The sequence below is a fragment of the Pleurodeles waltl genome, chromosome 5 (assembly GCF_031143425.1).
Source record: "Pleurodeles waltl isolate 20211129_DDA chromosome 5, aPleWal1.hap1.20221129, whole genome shotgun sequence".
NCBI classification, from domain to species: Eukaryota; Metazoa; Chordata; class Amphibia; order Caudata; family Salamandridae; genus Pleurodeles; species Pleurodeles waltl.
Window position 1 is genome coordinate 1590088477 of NC_090444.1, and position 23300 is coordinate 1590111776.

General features: G+C 45.0%; 1 protein-coding gene across 1 annotated transcript in view; it reads right to left on the minus strand.

The window, feature by feature from the left end:
- Positions 1-23300, minus strand: part of ADAM17 (ADAM metallopeptidase domain 17) — a 475078-nt gene that overhangs the window by 84927 nt on the left and 366851 nt on the right. The window contains exon 14 of the mRNA XM_069235905.1: positions 6785-6919. Coding sequence (XP_069092006.1) covers positions 6785-6919 — 135 coding nt within the window. The remainder of the gene's footprint in view (positions 1-6784; positions 6920-23300) is intronic.

The window sequence follows — 23300 nt, forward strand, 5'->3', positions numbered from 1 at the left end:
GGCTGGGGTGTTACACACCCCTCTCCACAGGATGACCTGCATTCCAAGGAGGGAGCTTCAAAAAATCCCACTGCTTTTGGTATGCAGATCTGGCCTTGCTCCGAGGAAGATGCCATCCCCCACCGCAGCAGGGCCCATCTGACACCTGGACAGGTGGGAAACTTAGCTATGCAGGATGCATGTCACACTTCCAGACTAGGAACACCCCTTGGGTGACCAGCCTGAAGTAGACATGACTTAGGAAACTCCTCAGTCTTGCCTGTGATAGAATTTAGGAACTCTTGACAGGGTCATGCCCACTCCCACAGGAAGTGGTCATCTAGGGGGTGCAGTAAACCCAAGGGTAAGTAGCCCATTGGCTACTACCCTTCACTGCCCTTAACACCCCCATAAATTGAGTATTTAGGGGACCCCTCCTGACATCAGATCCTCAGATCTTCACTGGACACAAAAGGAGTGGAGAAGAAGCCTGCTGAGCCCGAAAACTGAGGAGCACGACTGACTTGGCGCCAACCCTGCTGGCCTGCCTGCTGCACCGAACCCTCGAGGAGCAACATACCTGTCCTGCCACTGCAGCATCCAAGAAATTTAGAGATCTGCCAGTGCTTCACCAATCTCCAGGAGGCGCTTGGAGTAGAAGCTGCTCTCCTGCATCCAAAGGTACCCAAGAAAAACCTGAGGGGACGGACCGTCAGAAACCCAACACCAGACATCACCACTACACCTGAGCCGCCCAGCCGGTATTAAAGTGGGCCAACGGTGTCAGCGTCATCCCCAAGCCCTCCAGAAAAGAAGCCCATCCTGTGCTTCACCACTGTGGACTAAAGGACAGTGTCCGCAGACTGCTTCTGCAGACACCCCCAGCAATCATGAGTGACCAGGAGACGAAGAGCCAACACTTTAGGACACCTCTGTGCTTGTTCCCCCCGGACCAAGGAGAAGAGAACGAAGTGTGTCCCACATCGCCCCACCTTTTGAGACCTGAGCCCACTTGTTGTCTTGGTCAGACTGGACCCTCAGTCCATGCCTACAGAGTTTTTCTGTGGGCCCCTCTGCAACCGGGAGTAACTCCAGTACTGGGCCCCATGCCAGAAGACACCCCTGCTCCCACGCCATACAGCCAAAAATGAGTGGACTGACAGCATTCCCAAGAGTCAAGCCCCCCTGTGGGTTCCCCTGAACTGCTAATTCCAGTCTATCCCTGTAGCAACTTTGTAACCGGACTGAGCCCCATAAACTTGAATGGGACAACTGACTAACACACCTCTGCACCGGGACGCACCAGAGCTTCCAGAGGTGACCTGTTGGTGTGGACTTGGGCTTTGCCCCAAACCCACCTTAAGGTCAGGAGATTGGTCCTGTAAGTCACTGTACTCTACTTGGTTTGCTGTCTTTGTTTTCCTCCACAGAATTGCATTATAGCTTCCTGAAAAATGCACTGTCAACTTTTAAAAACTCTAAAAATACTACTCGAAACGTACTCACCTGACTCCGGTAAGCTTGGTATCAAAGTTTATATGAAAGTATTTGTGATTTTTATAAATTAGTGTGGTATTTCTTTATTGAATGTGTCTCACTTACTGCATGAGTGTGTGTCTTACTTGCTTAGCACTGATATGCCTAACTGCTCGACCACACTAGACAAGAGAGCATTTTGGATGTCATTTGTGCCTCTGTGATACCTCTGGGGATTGTGTTAAATCTCTCTACAGTGTACCTTGTTTTGGTCCACTATATAAAGAGCCAGCTTCCTACAATGAACATGCTTAATGTAAATATATAAGAACGGCCACAAGGTGTACGTGGATGAGAATGGGCGCATCTGAATCTACAGCATCACATGCCATGAACAGATGCTTACAGGGTAAGTAAGATATTCCGTTTAATGACATGTGTGGCTGTAGATAGACATGTTCTGCATAGACTGTAAAGCAGTCACCCTCAGAAATGATGGCTAACCTGTGGGTGTTCTAGTGGTTTGGAAAAAGGTATGTAGCACTGCCTGACCTACATTGGCTTGCTGGTATGCTAAAACACCATACAATAATGATTGGTAAGTGTGTGTTGTGTGTACCAGGTAGCTGCCTTACATATGTCAACTATGGGGATGTTTCAAGAAAGGGCATGGCTGCTCCCTTTTTGCGAGTGGAGTGTGGTCTGGGAGGAACTGGTAAAGGTCTTTTGGCCTTCAGATAGCAAGTCTGAAAACATTAGACTATCCATCTGGCTATACCTGATTTGAATATAGAGTTGCCTTTGTGTGATGATGAAAAGGCAAACAAGAGTTTTTTAGACTTTCTGAAAGTTTTCATTCTATCAATGTAGGACATGAGTGCTAGTTTTTATATCTAATGTATGAAAAGCCCCTTCCACAACAGAATCTGTTTGAGGGAAAAAACTGGCAACTCAATGAATTGGTTGAGGTGAAATTCAGACAATACATTAGGTAGGAATTTAGGGTTGGTGCAGAGAACTACCGTATCTATGTGTCTTTGGAAGAAGGGTTCTTCTAAAGTTAAAGCCTGGAGCTCACTAACACACCTAATTGAAGTGATGGCAGCTAAGAATGCCATCTTCCAAGTAAGAAATTGAAGGGGGCATGAGTGTTGAGATTCAGATGGGGGGCCCTGGTAAGAATTATATTAAGGTTCTAGGAGGGCGCTGGAGGAACCTTTAGTGGAATAACCTGTTCGAGTCCTTCAATGAAGGCTTTGATGACTGGAATTGTGAACAGAGAAAGGTGCTGTCTATTTAGAAGGTAGTCAGCCATCGCAGCAAGATGTAGACTTATGGTGGTGTACATTAAGTTTGCTTTCTGTAAGTGAAGCAGGGAGCAGACATTGTCTTGCACCACAGCTCTGAAAGGAACAATTTGTTTTGAGTGACAGTAGCAAACAAAACATTTCCATTTTGCTGCATAACAGGCTCTTTTGGAGGGTCTACATGTTTCTTTCTTTTAGAATGTCCATATATTCTGGTGATAATTTTAGGTAGCCAAACTCTGACCTCAGGAGCCAAATTGCTAGGGTTGAGAGTTTTGGGATCTGGTTGCCTGAATTGTCCCAGATTCTGAGTGTAAAGGTCCGGCCTATTGGGGAACTTCTCATGTGGAAATACAGAGAGGTCCAAATGTGTTGTGAACCACGGCTCACACGCCCAAGTGGGAGCTACTAGGATCATTGTAAGAGAAGTCTGCATGAGCTTCTGAACTAGAAATGGAAAGGGTGGGAGAGGCAGAAAAGCATAAGCAAATATCTGTGTCCAACTCATCCATAGTGCGTTGCCCTTTGGACAGTGGGTTTGGAAACCTGGGGGTGAAGTTCGGGCATTTTGCGTTTTCTGCTGTGGTGAAAAGTTAGATCTATTTAAGGGAACCCCCCCTTTCTGCTGTGGCAAGAAGGACTATTTGGGGGAACCCCCACTTTTTGAAGTATGATAGGAGGACTTGTTGTTGCATCCTGTTGAGCAGGTCTGCAAAGTTATTCCATGAAGATATTCTACCAACAGACTAGGACATCTTTGTGGAACAAGTGAGATAGGAACACTTTCAATGGTAGGTGAACAGCTTGATGCTCTAGGTAGCTGATGTATACAGATTGATGCTTGGCATCCCAGAGACCCTGTGTTGTCAGGTCTTGTAGATGAGCACCCCATCCTCCATGTGATGAGTCTGTTGTGAGAATGATGAGGGGAACAAGTTCCAGAAAAAGTCACCCTTTCAGCAGGTTGTTGGTGTTCCACCACTGCAGAGAACGGTGAGTGTGGTGGTCTATCATCACTAGATTATCTAACTGACCCTGTGACTGACATCACTGACGAGCTAGCCATTTCTATAACGGATGCATGTGTAACCTTGTGTGGGGAACTATGGCAGTGCAGGAAGCCATCATTCCAGGCAGACACAACCATCCTCACTGAGTTTCTGGTTTGTCTGAAACTTGGGCAATGTTGTTTGAAAGTATTGAATTAAAGTGGGACTTGTGGGTAAGCTAATCTTAGATGTGTGCTTAGAATTGCTCCTAAATATGGTTGAACCTGTAGAGGTTGCAGGTGAAATGTGGAGATGTTGATAGTAAACCCTAGGCTGTGGAGAACATCTATTGTCATCTGAGTGTGTTGTTGGTACTGATGATGTGTGCTGGCTTTAATAAGCCAGTTGTCTAGGTAATGGAATACATGGACATTGTGTCTGTGCAGATGAGCTGTGACCACTGCTGGGCCTTTGGTGAACACTCAAGGAGCTGTGGTCACCCTGAATGGAAGAACCTTGAAGTGGTAATTCTTGTCCGCTATGACAACTTTTATGTATCCTTTTTTACTTTATTTTGGCTAAAGAAAAAGCCATCAAAGCAGTACATGCAAAAGGTTAACATACATATACAAGTATTAGAAAAATTAAAAGTCCACCATCAATAAGCAAAAAATATACATACTAAAATCTTAAGGATACACTGTAGAATAAATTAGTCTCTCAACCTTCTAGAAGATAAAATACAATCAGCCGAAGCTAAGACAATCAATGGGTTTGAAAATTAAATTTACAAGAGTGCACAGTTCGCTCTATGTGCTCACTCATTGGGCTAGGAGCTATTTTTGCACTCTGAACATGTAATTCGGCCAATCCTTGATATTCAAAATTTAAGAGACACTAAGGAGCAGCACTTTTGCTCCGATCTTCCAAGCCAATTGCAGGAATTGTGAGACAGCGAACACCATCCGCTCCCTCGTATCACCTTCAGGATTCTCAATGCCTCCCAGTAGTGTCTCACACCCTCTGCATAATGCAACAATCCACTTCTTTCTGGGCTGCGCATAATTTGGACGGAAAAAAATGTTCTTCAAATTCTTTACACTATAGATGGAGAAAAGCAACTTGCATAACTCTGGACCCAACACCCTAATGGCAGGAGCATAAAGAGCATTTGCACCTACAGCCACACAAGCCATGGGAACACACATTTTTCAAACACTGGCAACGATCCATGTGTAGGAGAGACAGGCAATGACACTTGGAACGAGTAAAGAACATTGTACATCATTTGTGTCTGATTTTAGTACTGGATTTTCAGAAACAAATCAGCAGTTCACAAAGTCTACCAGACTATCTCTAAATTGAGATGACAACATGTATGGATATTGCTATTCTGTAGGCACAACAATATCCACCAACTTCTATGTAAAACTTAAAAAACATTCTGTTCTTAGACACTGGTAGCACCATACTCATTTTCCATCAGGTCAAAGTCTTTCTGCTAAACCTTCATTGTGGACCGAGCACCATTTTAATTTGAAATATTTCTAAAGACAATAGTACAATTCCAGCACCTTTGAAAGGGTCTCAGAGATCCTTATGTTCTTTCTTTGAATTAACCGGTTTTGGTCAAATACCTTAAAAGGCTCTCTTGCAAGATGATCCGTAGACTTGGAATAAAGCATCCTGAAGTGACTGCTTCTTCACTGATACTTCTATCAGTACCACTCTTTATCTAACCTGCTTGTAGCAAGATTGAAACTAATTACTGCCAACCTAGCCTCAAGGACACGGTTTAGATGAGGATAAGAAATAGCACACTAAAGTTATGAGCTAAAATCAACATTATAGCAAAAATCCTATCACCCTGTGAAGACGTCCTGTTAAACCTAAATAGCAACACTGTTATTTTTGATTTTCAAAAAACAAACCAAATAGGGTGCATTTTAAAGATTTCTGTCATTGAAAGTTCGAAGTGGGCACTCTTGTGGGAGTGAAGTATGCACAGGCAAATAATTTCAACACAGCAGACTGAGAAAGACCATATCCCCCATAAATAGGATCAGAACCATGGTGATTATTCAGTCTAAACAATGAAACACATTCTGCGCTTTCTTGCATGCAGACGTATCTCCTACAGACATGTCCATCTACATATTTACCAAAGAAATGATCGCCAACTCTGTTAAACCCATGCCAGTTACAGTTTGCATACAACTCCTTATTCCACCCAGCTTGTGTGTGTAAGGCAGATTTTTGTAGCACCTCAGCAAGATGTTGCAAAGTAGGAGATGGCTCGCTGCTAAAAGCTAACCATGACGTCACCTGCTCAGTCCTCCAGAAATACTGGTTACTTTGACCAGTAAGTTTCCTAGACCTTGAGGGGTCAACACAACACAAGAGGTCAGGATATCATGAAACTAGAAGCATAGAAGAAGAAAAAACACCAGAGACAAGTCTTCCCAGGCGATGCGCATATAACATATTCCTCTGCACTTAAGGTTTACACCTTTTCTTCTACATTTGAGCAAGGATAGGCTGATTGCTAGTTCAGGTCGGAGCACGTTTGAATGCAAACAGTAATTCCCCACATTCCCAAATGCTCCGTCCTGCACCATCCCCTTTCTGACTAAAAAGTTTATTAAAACAGTTTTTTTTAAACATACCTTCATTGATTTGTCAATAAGTATTGTTGTTACTTAGTGAAACTATTATCCTCGTAGGTGGCTTAAAAGCATAACATTATTGAGAGTAAACAAGGGTTAGATGTCATATGGGTCTGCAGAACCTCAGATGCGGCACCACAGGGTAAGAACTGCTGGTGTAAAGGATAACGAACTGGCACCAGAAGTGCAAAAGTCTTAATGTTGCGTCACCCCTGAAAGCCAAGCCAGGACAGCAAGTGCTATTGAGGGTTGATGAAAGCACCATATCTGTGAAATCATCGGAATTATTTGCAGATTTCTTATTTATAGAGAACTAATTAACCAACATAATATGTGTTTTTTAAATTATATATCATATGATGCTTACCATTGCATGCGCATGATCGGAGCCCTTTCTCTCTCTCACAAAATGGAACACATTCTCCACCTGCACACTTTCCCAGATCAACACAGACGGTGTCATTAGGTGCATTTCCAGGAGGAGGACAGTCACTGCTGTTACCTACAGATTTAGAAAATACTGATAATGAAAAAGCATGAACATTCTCTACATTTTTACAAAGTTATTTTTCACATGGTAAACAAACTGGTTATTGATGCATAACTAGGTGCCCAATATTCTTTTACTTGCTGTCCCTCTCCTCAAATCTGTAATAGGTTTGCTCATAAGTTTAGAATATTTTTTTCGTTTAGAATTCCAAAACGTTAAAGGGGAAGTCCCAAGTTGCATGAGTTTCAGCTTTCCAGAAGTACTCACGTGCAGGCATTTACAATATCTATATGTACTGGGTGAACATTTCTAATCATGTAAACATGTAGTAAATGTGCATCCACACTTCAAATCATTTTCATTTTTAGGTTGTGCGTGCAAGTGCTTTTTGACCTGTTGTAAGTATTGTGTGGGCTTTTACCCACGCCCATTACATTCACTCGCTCCTGGACCTGCCTTTCAAAAATCCCTTGATGTCATTGGTATATGCTTTACTTTGTCCCGCCTTGGGGCAGTTTTGTTATCGCATTGCAGACTGATCCTGTTACATGGATTACTGCACGATTGCCAATATATTTCAGCATGGGCAAACTATTTTTTTATTTTGTGTCTCCCCTTTGTGCTCCATGGCGCTCACAGCGCAGAATGGCAGTGCGAACTCCATCAATGGCATTGAAGCACTGGTAACATTGTTCACACTGTTACATAATCAGAGTCATTTCTTTTGGCTCTCCCCTTCATGCTTCATAGCTTTCACAAAAACACTTGTAATTGATAAATGCTTCATGTAAAAAAACACAGAAATCCTCAAAGCAGCTCTTCTGAAACAGAGGGAGAACTGATACTACAATATTCACTGCACTTGGGAAACTTGCCCCATAATGCTTTGCAAGCATTCTTTTACAAGACATTTGTGCCCATAACTCTGTGGTGGTCCTAGGACAATGGGACCACAACCCAAACCTTCTGCACAACACACTCTTTCTGTCTAGGTCAACTCTGGGTCCCCACACTAGGTTAGATGGGACCCCAAAATAATAACCCCTCCCACCATTCAGTATATTTGTAAGCTCTCTTATGGCTGGAACTTTTGTTTTACTGCTGAGAGTAGTTTGTGTTTTAAGGGCCTTGTTTGAAAAAATATTCCAGTAGGCCTACTAGCCCTTTAGTTATCTGCAGGGCCACTGGAATTATGTGGCAGAAAGGACCAAAATATGTGGTAGGGTTGACAATGTGGCAAAATAAGTCCAGTTATAAATTTACAATGCCAATAGTTCCAACTCAAGTAAATGCAAGACCTATTGCATTGCAAATGTTTGTTTCTCTATCAAAATGTTTTCACCTGAGGAGAAAACTCTCAACTCTATATCATTTTTGTTTTTAAGGAGGGACAGGTTCCCATCTTTATCGAGACTTACTCTTGCCATTGCCAGGAGTCAGTCTCCACTGGGTGACATGCTTCATCATCTGGCCATGTTCCTCGTCAGGCTGGCACTGAAATGGCTGACGGGCCCTACTAGAGGGCTCGTTGCCAGAGATCCTTTTAAGAAAGAATGCCAGTAGTGATTGGATGTGAGAGAGGCTGGGAAAACTGCTACAACTGGCTAGAGGTACCCAAGAAAACTATCTTTAACACACCTGCCAAGGTTAAAAATGACAAAATGGGGAGTGGGTACAGAAAACAATGATCTGATTCCCTACCAACAGCTAAATGTATGTCTATCATTCTAATTAGGGATTTGGAATTTAGGGAACTGTGTGGGTATTCCCTACACTACATAACTGCACTAGACCACATAATTCTCCTTAGTTTTGAATCCCCCCCAATTTTGTTTTGGTAGAACCATTAAATAATGACTACATGCCAGGCAGAGCAAATTCTGCAAGAAAATATAGCAATAATTTAACAAAACTACAATAACATTACTATATAGAGCTAGAATTTCCAACAACCATTCATTTTTTAGTGATACCTGCTGAAGAACATCTTTTCTTGTTTTATTTGTCGATCACTAAACATCGTTCCCAACACAACACTAAAGTGACAAGATTGCTGAATACAATTTGTCCATTGGTTATATGCATATGCATGGAGGCTTGTCCACGGAGGCCAAGATGTTGGTTGAGCTTTAGTGTAGCTCTCTTTGCCTGCACCCTCATTGCCTTCCATCTTGCATGACAGCAGCTGCTTTCGCCCGCTCTTCCCTGGCAGGTGCTGGTGGTGCCTCTTCTGCACCCTTCTCCGTTGAAGACAGGGGCCGCAGGAGCCTAACGGCAAGCAGGAGTGGGTGGCGAGCCCTGACAACATGGCAGCCGTGGCTCCACCGCAGTAGAACTGTGAGTGGTCCTGAGAAAACCCCCAGAGTGTGGCAGTGGCCTGCCGGGGCTGGCGGGAAAAAAGGGAGTGCCGGATGTTGCTGCCGAGAGGGATCCCCTTCGGACATTAAAGCCCATTGAGACAGAGGGTGAGACGGCACGGTTATGGGGAGGCCCTGGCCTAAAGGTGAATGAGGCAGCCTGGGCACGACTTCAGCAGCAGAGAGCATGGCCCGATCCAGGCAGTGCGAAGGCTCCCCGATCGGGAGAACTGTGATGAGGCCCAGAGAGCCCCGTTCGCGGCATTACTGAAGAGCCATTAAGTAAGTGTGGGAGCAGATGGGCCTTAGCTCACCTGCGGCACGCCTGAGCTCAACTGCAACGGTTGACATGCCGCCACTGCGGCTCATGGCTGGGGGCATCTGTGCGAGGACTTGAGGGGCTCTGTTACTAACCTGCCCTGTTCAGGGTGGCCTGCTGCAATTGACGGGGTGGGCCCTGACGCCCTGGGACACAAGTGAGCTTTGGAGCTGACCGCCATAACTGTTCACTGGCCCCTCACCTGAGCTTGGCCCTCAACTTCATTGGCCCTGCGGTGGGGTTGAGGTGGAGCAGAGCATGTGACTCCAGGGGGGTCATGTGACCCAGGGCTGTGGTGCTGAAGATGGCCCTGAGGGCACTACCACTTTTGTGAATACATTCACTGTTGCAGCCACCCTGCAGGAAGTGTACTGATGGTTGTAGGGACTGGATGGACATCCTAGGGTGCGGTGGTCACCCAGGTGCATTGGCAGGGCCTGGGGTGTGGCCTAAAGGAGCACTAACTGTGCTTCCTTGACCCAGTCCCTCCCTGTTGCGATGTCTGGTTGTGCCCTGGAGATGCCTCTTGCGATAATGGTACTTTACACAGCAATGACAGCCCTGCTGTGGGGGGTCCGGTTGCAGATGTACTATACCCCTCCTGCAACACTTCAGATTGGACAGAAGCTGCTCCACAGACGTGGGGACGCTCTCCTGTCCCGTGCCTGTCTCCACCCTTGTTTCTGTATGTTCTTTCATTTAGAAAGAGGATTCCTGCTCTAGAGAAGATTCTGAACGAATGCCTCTGACTGCTCTTGCTGCTGTAAGGCAAGCGGTTCAGTGACCACAGGACTCTGCTCACAGACCTCCCTTGCTTGGGTGCTGGATTGTGGACAATGGCAGCTCCTTCTCCCAGCTAACTGGCACTTGGCGGAACCGGCTGCTCATGCTGCCACGAGGCAAACAGGCTGGCTACACTGTGTTTTCACTCTGGACATCTCATGCCACCTCCCAGTTGGAAATGGGATGAGATAAGCCACCCTTACCAAACCCAGCCCAGAGCAAAATGGACCAGTACACCACATCCGGGATGGACAATAGGAGGGCCAGCAGGGGTGCCCGGCCTTTTGTGCTGGGTCATTCCCCCATGGACGTGTCAGCCATTCTTTCTGCAGCTCAGGGCTCCAAGGAAGTGGTGTAATTCAAAGTAGATCCTCCCATATTGACCTCTCCCTCCTACGCCAGGATCTACATAAAGTGGCCGAGAGAGTAACAAACCGAAACTCAAATTTTGACAAATGAAGATGAGATAGCAACTCTCAAGCCCCAGGTTTCCTAACTGATGTACACAATAACTGTCCTTAAGGAAAGGGTGGAAGATGCAGAAAAACACGTCAGAAGGAACAACTGGCACTTGGCTGGCTTTCCAGAGGGGGTGGAGGTCTCCGGAATGGACAGCCTTTTGGAGGAGTGGTTGCAGTCCTGGGTTCCACTGGACAAACTATCTTGCTGCTTTGTAGTGAAATGGGCACATTGTGCACTTGCTAAAAGACCCCTGCCAGGAACCCCCCCTCGTCCTGTGATAGCAAGCAAACTTCAAGAACGGGACACTTCCCTACAGAGGCCTGGAATTAACCAGATCTTCAATACCTTAATGCTAAAATCCTTGTCTTCCTGAACTATACCAGAGCAGCCCAGCAGCGCTGCCGCTTCTTTGAAGACGTTAAACAAAAGCTCCGTGCGCTCAAGAACCAATACATGCTCCTGTTTCTGGTGCACCTAAAAGTGATCTTTGACTCATCAACCTACTTCTTTGACACCCCTGAAATTCTTGGGAATGGGCAACAGTGCAGCGGCCACTGAGACTGGCAGACTCAGGGAGCGCCCTTCACACTTCCCCGTCCAAGCACCCCAGAGAAAACTTGCCCGCTCCCGAATAGGCCACTTGGGCCATCGTGGATGATGAGTTGGTGAGCCCACCACCCCCCAGATGGGGCTCCTGGTGCAGTGGACCTTGGGGTGACTCTCCCTGATACTCCAATACCTTTTAAAACCCTCAAGCTTGTTCCGGACTTACAGACTTGACCCCCCCGGCCTATAAACATATGATGCAAGACCCTTGCACTGCTTGGCCCCTGACTGGCGGTGCCTATTGAGTGGGGTGACTCGCCCCCATGGTCCAGCTTGGGGAAAGGAGGACTGTGATGGTTTTCATGCAGGTTACTACCATCAGATGTAACTCTCTGAATGCTAATTCCTGCTGTTAGGCACGGTTATCCTTTCAATGGGTAACTGGAGTCCTTAACTGAGTATTTTCCCGGATTTTGTTGTGTTGTGTTTTTCTTACGGGCGACAGAGTTAGAAGTATGGGCTGGGGAAGAGTTGGAGGGGTGGAGGTATGTTATTTTGTGTTGGTTTGTTGAGCTCAAATGTTTTTCTTACAAGGTTTGGATTGGGTTCCATGGTGCACTGCATCTAGCTATCTCCGCCTCCGTGGAGGTCAGAGGTCAAATTGTCATTTCTTGATCTTCCTTGCCAGATGGAAGAGTCGTCTCTTGGAATGTGAATGGTGCCGCACTACATCAAAAGATACAAACCTGATGTGGTCATTCTCAGGAGACGCACGTCCTGGGAATTAACTGCCCTTTCCTTTGCCAGTTTGGCTATGACCACATCTCCATGCAGACTTCTCCAGGGGCTCAAAAGGGGTTGCGATTCCCCTGCACAGGTCCTTTCCAATGATGGTGTCTGTGTCCCTTGTGGACCCCCAGGGGAGGTATGTGGGGAACAAAGGGCACCTGGAGACCAGGCATTACAACTTCATCTCATGCTTTGTCCCACAGCAACCCCAACTCTCAACTCTGCAGGTGTTTCAGACCATAGTCGTGGCTGTTCTTCTGGGGACGACCCTGGCAGGCAGGGACTTTAATGCGGTCCTGGACCCCACACAAGACACATCAAACAAGCCATATCCGGGCAGGACGGCATGCTCTGTGTGCTTAAACTCATGGGGTGACTCCATTGGTCTCTGCTATGCATGCCGTTTGTGGAACCCTTGACCGTTGACTAGGAGGTCCAGAATATGGTGCACACCGAATGCTAGTTGGCGCTGATGGGCTCTAAGTTTCACCAAATATCTCTGGAGGAGGAGCAGCAATGCTGAAGAGCATTGGCCAAGAGGGTCTATGAGTCTAGAGATAAATCCAGTAAACTGCTGTACTGGCTAGTGACTCGTGATATCGCCAATAACATAGTGCCTGCCATTAGAGACCCCTCTGGGATTCTCTGTAAGGAGCTGCCTGTGATTACACAGGCACTCGCATCATTCTATCAGGAACACTACACAGCACAGCTGGCCTCCACACAGGAGGTCAAGGCCCCCTCCTGGGAGAAATCCCTCTGCCTTGCTCCAAGACTCCTTGGCCCGAGCACTGGATCAGCCTCTGAAGGCTGTGGAGGTGGACATGGCTATATCAGACCTACAAGCCGGGTGGACCCAAGGCACGGACGGCTTTTCTGTCAAGTTTTGTAAATGGTACCACACCCATCTGATTCCACACTCTACGTGGAGGCATCAAAAAGTGGCTCCTACCCACTCTAGATTTTGATAATGGCATATTAGTGGTTATCCCCAAAGCGGAGCAACCCACTGACTGTTGGTCTTCTTACCAGCCAATCTCCCTCATCAATGCGGACATTACGATCTTCGCAGAAGACTCAGCGATTAAAATGAGCTGGACATTGACCTACCTGATCCACCCAGATCAATGCAGATTTATGCTGGGCAGGAGCATACAGCAGTGCATCAGGAGGGCGCACTTGGCACTATCACAATCCAGCCACCTAACCTACCCTCTGGCCCTCCTTCTTGTTAATTTCCAGAAGAGATATTGATGGGTAGATTGGGTATGGGAGCTATATCAACGATCTGTCGCTCCCTGTTGATCAGCACCCCGGATCATCATCTCCGTCTCCGGCAGAGTTGGGGAGAAGGCTGGGTGGGAGAGCTTGTTGATGATGACTGGAGAGAAGCATGTATAGCCCCAAGGGAACTGGTGATTTCCTTGCTTCTTTGGATGATCCAAATTAACTACCTCCATGTGACATACCTGCCTCCGAGCAGCTAAAGCAGATGGACTGTGAGACGCAGGATGCGTGCATGAGATGCTTGCTCCCTGTCACTGACTTTTTTCATATGGTCTGGCCTTAGTGGCATTCTAGGAGGGGGTGGATCATGAAATCCAATATGCTGGGGTACCACATAGACTTGGGCCTCCAGGTGGAACTGATAGGTTTCCTGAAGGAAGTTGGGGAGCTAAGAGCCGAAAACTTCTTTATAGGAGTGGTCTCCTTAGTAACCAAGAGAGACATTGCCCGCACCTGGAAATGGCTAGAAACCCCCTCTCTTGCGAACTGGAGAAAGAAAAAACCAACATACGAGGAGAGAGGCTGCCCTCAAAAACATGAAAAGATATGAGGTGGGTAGTGGGTGTACTACGGACTACCACTGGGATGATAATGTTGCTATTTATTACTGTACCACAATCAAGCTCAGTGTTGTGTGACACAAGTAATTACCAGCTCAGTGCTTCTGTCTGACATCTGATGCGAGAGGGGGAGTCTCGCGCTCAAGCAGAGCAAAGCTGTGCTGTAACGCGGAACGTGCTTCTTTCCACCACAGACCTGATCCCGACGCGGCTTGGTCCGTTGAAGCAGACCGAGGCAGTCAGTGGCAGCGGGCAGAGGGGTAGAGGCCCCAACGGTGCAAGTGTAACAGCAGTGCTCTGGCCGGAGAAAGAGTCGGGCAGAGGGCAGAGGTCAATAGGACGCGGAGTGCTGTGTGTGGAAAGGAGCTGGTCGAGGAGTGGAGGTTGAGCAACAGGTATTGAGGCGTGCAGCTGCTTTTGCCCTGATCCCCAGCCATTCTTCTGCCCTTCTCTACTCCTTCTTACTCCTCCCTGCCTTGCTTCGCTTTATTTGGACTGCCTGAACTGCCAGAGACTCGAGGTTTGCGGCCCGTGGCTTGTGGAGGTTAGTGGAGGCCCGGGTGCAGCCTCATATTAGTGTGCATTAGCTTGCAGCAGGAGAAAGCTGTCTTTGAGTGCTGAATCTAGTTGTGTTTGGTGCGGGCACGGGAGGCACAGTGGAAAGGAAACCTCCAGTACCAGGACTTCGAGGTGCCCAAAAAGTAAAAAAACTAAAAACAAAACAAAATGTAAGTGTTCACATGACTGATTGGAGTACGGAGTAAGGAGCAAAGCAGGGGAGAAAAAAAAAAAAGGAGAAAAGGGTCAGTGTTTAATAAAGATGACTACTAAACACATGAGGAGGAGCAGGTCTTTCCTCAGTCAGGCCTGTAAGAAAACCAAATCCAATCCCTTAAGAAATAAGGGTATTCCCCATCTGAATATAAAAAGCTTGAATACTATCCTGCCTTTCGTCCAAAAGGATCCACGTGAGGCATCGGATGGTAAGGGGGGAAATTACCATGGCACCAACAACTGTGTCTCTCAAGGAAAAGATGAGGGTAAAGATCTAAACCCCATGATGGGTTAGTGGGATGCTAATGGGGGAGGTTCAGTGGGTGCCTCTTCCCCTCCTCCCATCGTAACTGGGGCCCATCAAGCTGAAATATAGGAATTCACCCTCTGCGACATTGACCCGGATGTGGGGCACTGTTCAAGATTCTCCTTATACTACCTGTCGACGCCAGCGGTGGTTCAATCCAAATCTTGCTCCCCTGTTCTAAAACTTTTTAGTAGTACTCCTTTGGACCATTTCCTTTTGGATTCAAGGACCTCGGAAACTCTGGATCTTGTCTGTTCTGGGAACTTCACTAATTGTCCCCCTGATCAACATATAGTTCTCTCGGAATCCTTCAAGTATCTTGAAAGAATTCTTTTGTCGATCCTGGAACTCCTTGATAATTCAATAAAAAACTCTGATCATACCCAAGACATTTTATTATTCATATTGAAGGTCCTTCTAATTAAAAAAAATATGATCCATTCCTCAGACGCGTTTGCTACGAAGACCATAAGGGATGCATACCAAACACTGGGACTAAATATGAATCGTTCAATTCTGGACTGCCTGGTTGTTGGGAATCCGGCGAACATAGGTGATGTGCCCACCCTTTCTGAAAAAGGAACCCAGGCGGGAAAGCCACAGCTGGAAAAAGTAGTTTCAATACTATTGGATCCTACTATACAAGAGACTATTGTGTATTCACTGGACAACCTTTTTTCTAGCCCTATTGCAGCGAGTAATCTTCCCTCGGTAGTCCGTGATTCTCTGGACAGAGAAAATGCCTTAAATTCTCGGGTGGCCCCAGTTCCAATTTTTCTTCCCAAAGATCACTTTGCTTTAAAATCGATTGAGTTGAAGAATTGAACGGGATCCAGGCAGAAAAGGGCATTAAAATGAAGAAAATGAGTAAGATAAGTGGAAGAAAGACGGGAAAAAAAGGAATCAGCGAATCACTATAAAGATGGCTAGAACAGTAAAGTTTGAGGAGATGGAGTACATGGGAACTCCGGATGTCCATGAAAGGGACCATATAATGGAAAACTCTAAAAACAGGAGTGCGGCTGGTCTACCCGCTACACAGCTAGCACCAGATACGGATTCCTCTCGGGGACATCAACAGACCTATCATCCAGTGTTGACAAGTGATGTGTCTGATCTAAACCCCTGTGCAATTGTGCCGTGTAAAGTGATTTTAAAAGCTCCTGTTTCGACCCCCACAGTTGATTTTCAGAAAGGCAGAGAAATAGCCAGAAGGGAGAATGATATTAATAGGTTTAAGGAGTCACCTGATTGTTTTGAGTTCTTGACCATATTTGATACATACCTAAAATCAATCATCTTTACTTTCATGTTTTACGGAAATCGGGGAACTCAAGTTGTTTGAGAGTAGTGATATTGTGCGGGTCTTGCTTGATCAAAGTGTAGGTGGTTTTAAGGCAAAAGTTTGTTTTTCTTCTAAACTGTTTTAAATTTGATCTTGGTTAACTGTGCACAATTACAGCGTAGAGGTATAGACGTGACTCAAGTTTGGGATAAGATAATGCGTGTTAGTGGGCAGCAGTCTTTTCTTGATTTAGGCCCCTCGGACAGTAATTCTGTCTGTTGGGGAAATTGTTCTTCATCTTATGGTGAAACTGTGCAGGTCTCCCTGTTCCAGGGTGTAAGGGCAGTGAAGTTTATGGAAGGTTCCCATCAACAGGTTAGAAGTCCCGAACAAGAAAATTGGAGTTGGTTGACGTGGGCCTTAAACAGTACCCGGGCGAAGGATAAGTCGATTCAATTTACTCACTAACCCGGATTGTTCTATAGTCTCTTGGAATGCTGCAGGATTAGGGAACTATTCAGGAAAAGTAAGTTAAATTTGTTTATTAAAGGCTGATATGATATGCATTCAAGAGACCTGGTGTTTTTCCTGCCCTGGCTATACGGTCCTTAGAAAGAAAAAAAAAAAAGCACAGCCCTCAAAAAACAGGGCATGCAAAAGGGGGCATCGCTATGCTATTAAGCAACAGACATACATGGGAATTTGTTAGCCTTCCCATCACAACAAACTTCTACCAAATAGTGCAAGTTCATCTAAGAGGGGAGAAGGGCAGGAAAACTCCATTGGTTATTGTAAATGCTTACATTCCTCCTGAAAATGAATTTGATACTATTTCACAACAGATGTTTAATCAAATTTAAGCTTTAGGTAACTTTTCTGAGTTAGTGATAACGGGGGATTTAAATTGTAAAATATCGAATTCTTTGCTCTCTATTTACTGACACCTAGAGAGGGATATGGCGTTTAATATCCTTCCTATTTAATTCCTCCCTGAAATAGAACAGATAAAAGGGGATATATTTTTTGAAAGGCCTGAGGAATCTTAGTGATATAATTCTAAACAGGCGTTTTTGCTCAGATTCTCCCGTATCCTACACTCATAAGTCCCCATCGAGCAGCTCTATCATAAACTACATTTGTGCTTCGTATAATATTGCTCAAACTGTTGAGGATATGATAATCACTGACACCCCGCTTAGTGACCATAAGATTCTTGAACTCACTTTAAAAATTCAGCTACCCTCAATAGATTCTTGGTGCATAAAAGGTGAAACCCTTAGTATTAATGACAAAAACAGGAGAATGTATTGGTCTCCAGCTAAAATACCATCTCTGAAAGTATTACTTGAAAACATGGTAAGATATATTGACATTTGGAGCAGGGACTCCTTAAAACATTTTGCCAAATTAATGAGATACATCATTACTGGTAACCAGCCTGAGAGTATTAACCCTCCTGAAAAGAAAGTACAGTTTTCCATCTTAAAATTGAATAGAGAAATTAATAATTTGCTAAGGCGGCAGCATGATTGGAAGTCCATATACAGGAGTAGGAAAATATCTCTCCTTAGGAGAAGAGCGCGGGTGAAACTGGCCATCCGAATCAAAGAGGCTGATCACAGGTGGATCGCATTGAGGGAAGCTGCTGTGACGAGAAACCCTAGCAAATTTGGGGCTATTATTTCTGATGGGTGGGGAAATCGTAAATCCCCCATTGCTCCCATGATAGCAGAGGATGACTGGAGGGTGTATATTTGGGCCCTCTATGCTGAAAACCGGGATATGGACCCAGGGAAAGTGGTGCTGGTACTAAGCTGGGATAGGGAAGCGGTTAATGGTGGTTCGCCCTCTGTGCCTGAGCTAGAGTGGATCATAAGCTCAATGAAATCATCTGGGGCCATCGGCCCTGATGTGGTCCCAATGTCATGAATTAAACGGGAGCCTCTGCTTTGGGCAAGACTTCTTCACCCGGTCTTCCTTGCCTGTTATTCTCAAGGTAGAATCCCGGACTCTAGGACTGGGAGCATTATACTCCTTTTATACAAAAAGGGAGATAGATAGGTACCCGTAAATTACCAGTAAATTGCTCTGTTGGATGCAATGGGCAAGATATTTGCGAAAAGTATACTAATGCAATTATTTGAGTGGGTGGAGGAAAATGCTATACTCCCGGTGGATTAGGCAGGCTTCAGAAAGGCTCATAACACCCTATATAACATCTTAATAATGCAAACGATAATTAAAAAATATGTTCAAATCAGGGGTGGAGTGGTCTATGCTGCGTTCATTGATTACTCCACCACGTTTGATAGGGTGGATAGGAAGACCTTGTGGAGGAAACTTCACGACATAGGTGTCCCGCCTTGCCTGCTGCACCTGGTTATAGCCTTGGACTCTTCAACCTGGTGTAAAATCCTTATGGGAGGAGAGCAGGGTTTATCTTCAAAATTTCCCCCCAAAAATGGTCTGAAGCAGGTCTGCCTTTTGGTTCCATTGCTATTCTCCCTATATATTCATGGCCTCACTAACATCCTTCGGAATGCTGATGATTATGCGCCTGTTGGGGGTGGTCGTTCCAACGCCTGCCTACTTTATGCGGATGACATAGTCGTGTTTGACCTTACGCCGAAGGGTTTAAATCAACGTTTGGTCGCTCTAAATTCCTACTCTATGCAGCACCACTTGAGAATTATTACATCTCATCTAAATCTCAAGTGGTATGCTTTACTGGGAAAAAAGCCGGAAAGAAAATTAATTTCTCTTGGTTCCTGTGGCAACACAAGCTAGAGCGGGTATATGCATATCGTTTTTTAGGTAAAATCTTCTCAGCCGCTTTAAGCGATCAAGATCATATTCACAATAATATCAGCAGGGCTCTCTCTCAAGCACAAGGCTTAGCGGCATTTTTTAATGCAGTTGGTAAGCACCATTTTTCTCATTTAGTGACTGCCTATCAAGCAAAGATTCCAGCTACCCTTTTGTATGCAATAGAATGTATAGACATAGCCAGCTGGGACTTTCTTGATAAGATAGAAGGCCGGATCCTAAGACGCTTGGCCTCCAGTAATAACTTAGCCTCGGTGGCAGCTCTAAGGCTTGAATTTGGTGTTAAGAATATTTTTGTATAGGACCTGGAGGCAGTGATCCGGAGGGTACATTGCCTCACACATAGCGAGGAATCTGCACTGAGAAACCTGGCTTTCAAATAAATCTTTAACAATCTAAGAGGAAAATCCAGGTTTTCAGAAACTATACTCGCGCTGTGCAGCTCTTTGAGCTGGACCCGGACCTTATTACCTCGATTCCGCTCACTATTCTTAAAAAGACCTAGAAGGAGGTGACATGGTCTAAAGGCTTTATAATGGATTATGAGTCGTGCCTCTCCAAAAAAGGCCTTGCTAATTTAATTAAGTCAGTGACTCCTAAAGTGCCTCAGCCCTACCGGACATGAAATCTCCTCCATGGAGTGAGGCGTCTTCTTATCCTGATCAGGCCAGATAGAGTGCCTCCTAAGGAACTAGCCTGTAAATGGGATGGTGCCACGAACATTTGTGACTTGTGCCAAGGGGGGGGGGGTGCAGAATCTCAAGCATATTTTATTTGTTTTCCCAGCCTTAGCCGCCCAGCGGTTATTATGATTGAAACCTCTATATTTGCAGTTAAACATTAGATCTGCTGGGGAGGCTTTAGATTCGTTCTATAATCCCCCAAATGAAAGGTTTTGTTTTAGGACTTTTACATTCTTTCAAACCTTCCTAAAGCTATATTGATCACTTGTGATTAGGTAGTCCCACATGTACCTTGGTGGAAACTACACATTGTAGGAATTGTAGGTGTTTGAGAAAGGACCTGCTCAGGTCTTTAAGGAGGTGGGGTCTTCCAATGGCCTAAGAGATTTTAACTCTGTCCTGTTTGCAAACATTGATTAGCCTGAAGATGGGAGGGAGGGAGCCGAACACTGGTGTCGCTGGGTGGGGATCCTTAGCATTTGATTTTGTTTAGTTCTTGGGGGATACATTTATGTTATGTTAGGAGAAGGCAATATGACTGACTACCAGAAGGATATAGAATGTCTTGTTGTAATGTGTGAAGTATATTGAAAAGATTGGGAGCTGTGGAGTTTTATTATCATATAGGAATTGTATTTTTTTTTTTAATTGTTTTATATTATTTTTACATGTGGACCTCTTTGGAGTTCCAAATCATGATTGCCCTGAAACATATGTGATGATACTCCCTTCTCATTGGTGGATGATACCTTGTGATGCCAAAACTAATAACTTTTGTTTATTAGATGCATTTGCATGCATACATCATGAAGGTACCACAGCAGTGTATAAGTACTGTGACAGGAAAGGAATGGGGATACCATAATAAGGAGTCCACTAAACAAAAAAAAACAGCCATTTTGATGAACTGATGCTAAAGTAAGTGTGCCAAAGTCAGTCATCATGAATTCTCAAGCCAAAAGACAATATCAGGAGCAGATGCTCTGCTGTCTTCCCAGGGGTGGGACAGTCTCTATTTGTCTTAAGAGGAGGAGTATATGGACTCCCGCCAGGTGTTCTGGACTTGCTGCCTAAGGCAGAATTGATCCTGTAGGCATTTGCAGGGCAGCTGTATAACAAGGTGGCTTTGGAGCAGATGTATCTCAGAGGCCCTGAATGGTCAAAGTACAATGATGTGAGAGATTGACGAAAGCCTCCATTACGATGAATTGACATGCAGCTCATGAGTGTATTGCTGGAGAAACTAGCTAGAAAACAGTAAATGGGCATTTTTAGTGGAGACAGGCTTGCATCTTCTCTTGAATTGTCAAAATAAGGCAGAGAAGAAAGGTGCAAGCTGAAGGTCTGAGAAGAAATGAAGTTGTCACCTTTTAAGATTGAAACACATTGGGTGGCTGTGAGTTAGCTCATCCTTAGGGCACAGTGAAATGGAGGTGACCATGTCTCTTTAATAGTGCTGTAGCACCTCATCCATTGGAGTTTGAGTAACTTAGCCCTTTTCCTTTTGCTTCACTTGCGAAGACTTCCACTAAGCCTGGTACTTCGTGGAGATGCTCGAGTTAACGGATAATGTAATGGCATCAAATAGTTAATTAGACAACAGCAGTTGTTGTGCAGCTGATATGTGCATGTTTGAGCAAGAACGTATAATACTCCTGGACTTGTTTTGGCAGAAAAAATAAATAATGTAGCATGTCCCATTGCACAGACATTTGGGGTGAGGTTGGTGAAGCTTTGTGAGACATTTTTCAGACGTGCCTGACGGTAATCCCCAAATTGATTATCTTTGGGCACTCTTTGGAGTCTGGGGTACCTCAGGACTATGGTAGCAAACTGCTGTTTTATTTAATTCTGTTGGGAAGAAGAGAAATATGTAAGCAGTGGACAACTTCAGTGTGCCCTACCAAGGCTGAGTGGTTGAATTCAGCCATTTTTTATGTGAGATGGACTTAGCTCAATCCTCTACAAAAAGAATTAAAGTTTCGGCCTCCCTGGTTACATGGCTAGGAGGTGATGTGTAGGAATATGTTTTTTTGGGACAGGTCTGACTTTCTCTCTATAGACTTATGCACTGTGGTTGGTTACCGCCTGGTATAGGTCCTATGATTACACCTGGCTGGGTATCTGGACTTGGATGCCAGGTATTTGTTAACCATGATTTCCAGTACCTTCTTCCCTAATTGAGAAATCTACTGCTTCTTGAAGGAGGACCAGGTGGCTGGAGCTCTAGATCTGCAGGGGGTGATAATGATGCCGTATTTGAGGTCAAACTCTGTTCCATGTGGCTTATTAGTATGCACTGAGAATCATCCTGGAAGATGCTGCTTTCAGGAGGGATTGGGCTCAGATAGCTTGGCATTACACTAGGGATTGGCTAATCCTTATTATAAAGGCCGCGAAAGGACTCTCAGATGCAATGTTAGTGGAGATACAAGCTACAAAGAACCACTTTAAAACAACTTTAACCTTATATAAAAAGAAATTTGACGAGGTAAATAAAAACATGGCAAAGTAGAAGGACCTTCTGCCGCGATCAAAGATTAATTCATTTCAAAAGGATCTAAAGAAATGTTCATGTGTAAAAGTATGCGCCCATACTCAGCACCAGATTATGTCAATCCTGAAAAGCAAAATGATACCATGGACACAAATTCATCCAATGGCAGAACCTCTGAAAAGGAGAGCTGGTCGAGTGGGGAGCAAATAGAGGAAGACAGAGAGACAGACAGACACAGGCCCTCCGTACAGCCATGGCAAGGCTCTGTCCCTTAAAACAACCCAATGAGATCCCACAACAAATTTTTCCTCCCGCCCAACTGCAACAACAATTCTTTGGTTGGGGTGCTCTGTTCCTGCACGGGCAAAACCCTCCCAGGAGGCAGAGGAAGAGGATTGTGAAGAAAAGACCAACAGGTGCGTTGGGACAATCAGACGACAGGGGTCAACACCATTAGCATGACAAGGAAAACTCTCCCTTGGACAAGCAGGGAGCCTACATTGTAACAAATCTATCAATAATAACACTGTTCAACATACAACGGAGAGTTTTAATTAAAGGGTTAGGGTTTGAAACTTTGCCCCATCTACATAAATTCCGATTGCACTGTGAACAGGCTGAAAACTGAAGCTGAAGGCATTTTTTGAAACGTCCAGAGCACAGAACACCACAGAAAAAGGTGGCACAAATCTGAGAATAAAATTGACATTTTGTCCCCCAGCTTTCACAATCCCAATTGAAGTACTCACATTCGAACAAGCAGTAGTCAATGAAATCCAAACCCTACACGAACATGACGAAATATTGTTTTCACAACATTAGCAAAGCAGAAATTGATGCTCATAATAGGTTGAAGACTGACAAAAGAATAATTATAAAACCGGCAAATAAAGGGGGTAGAGTAGCAGGATGGACAAG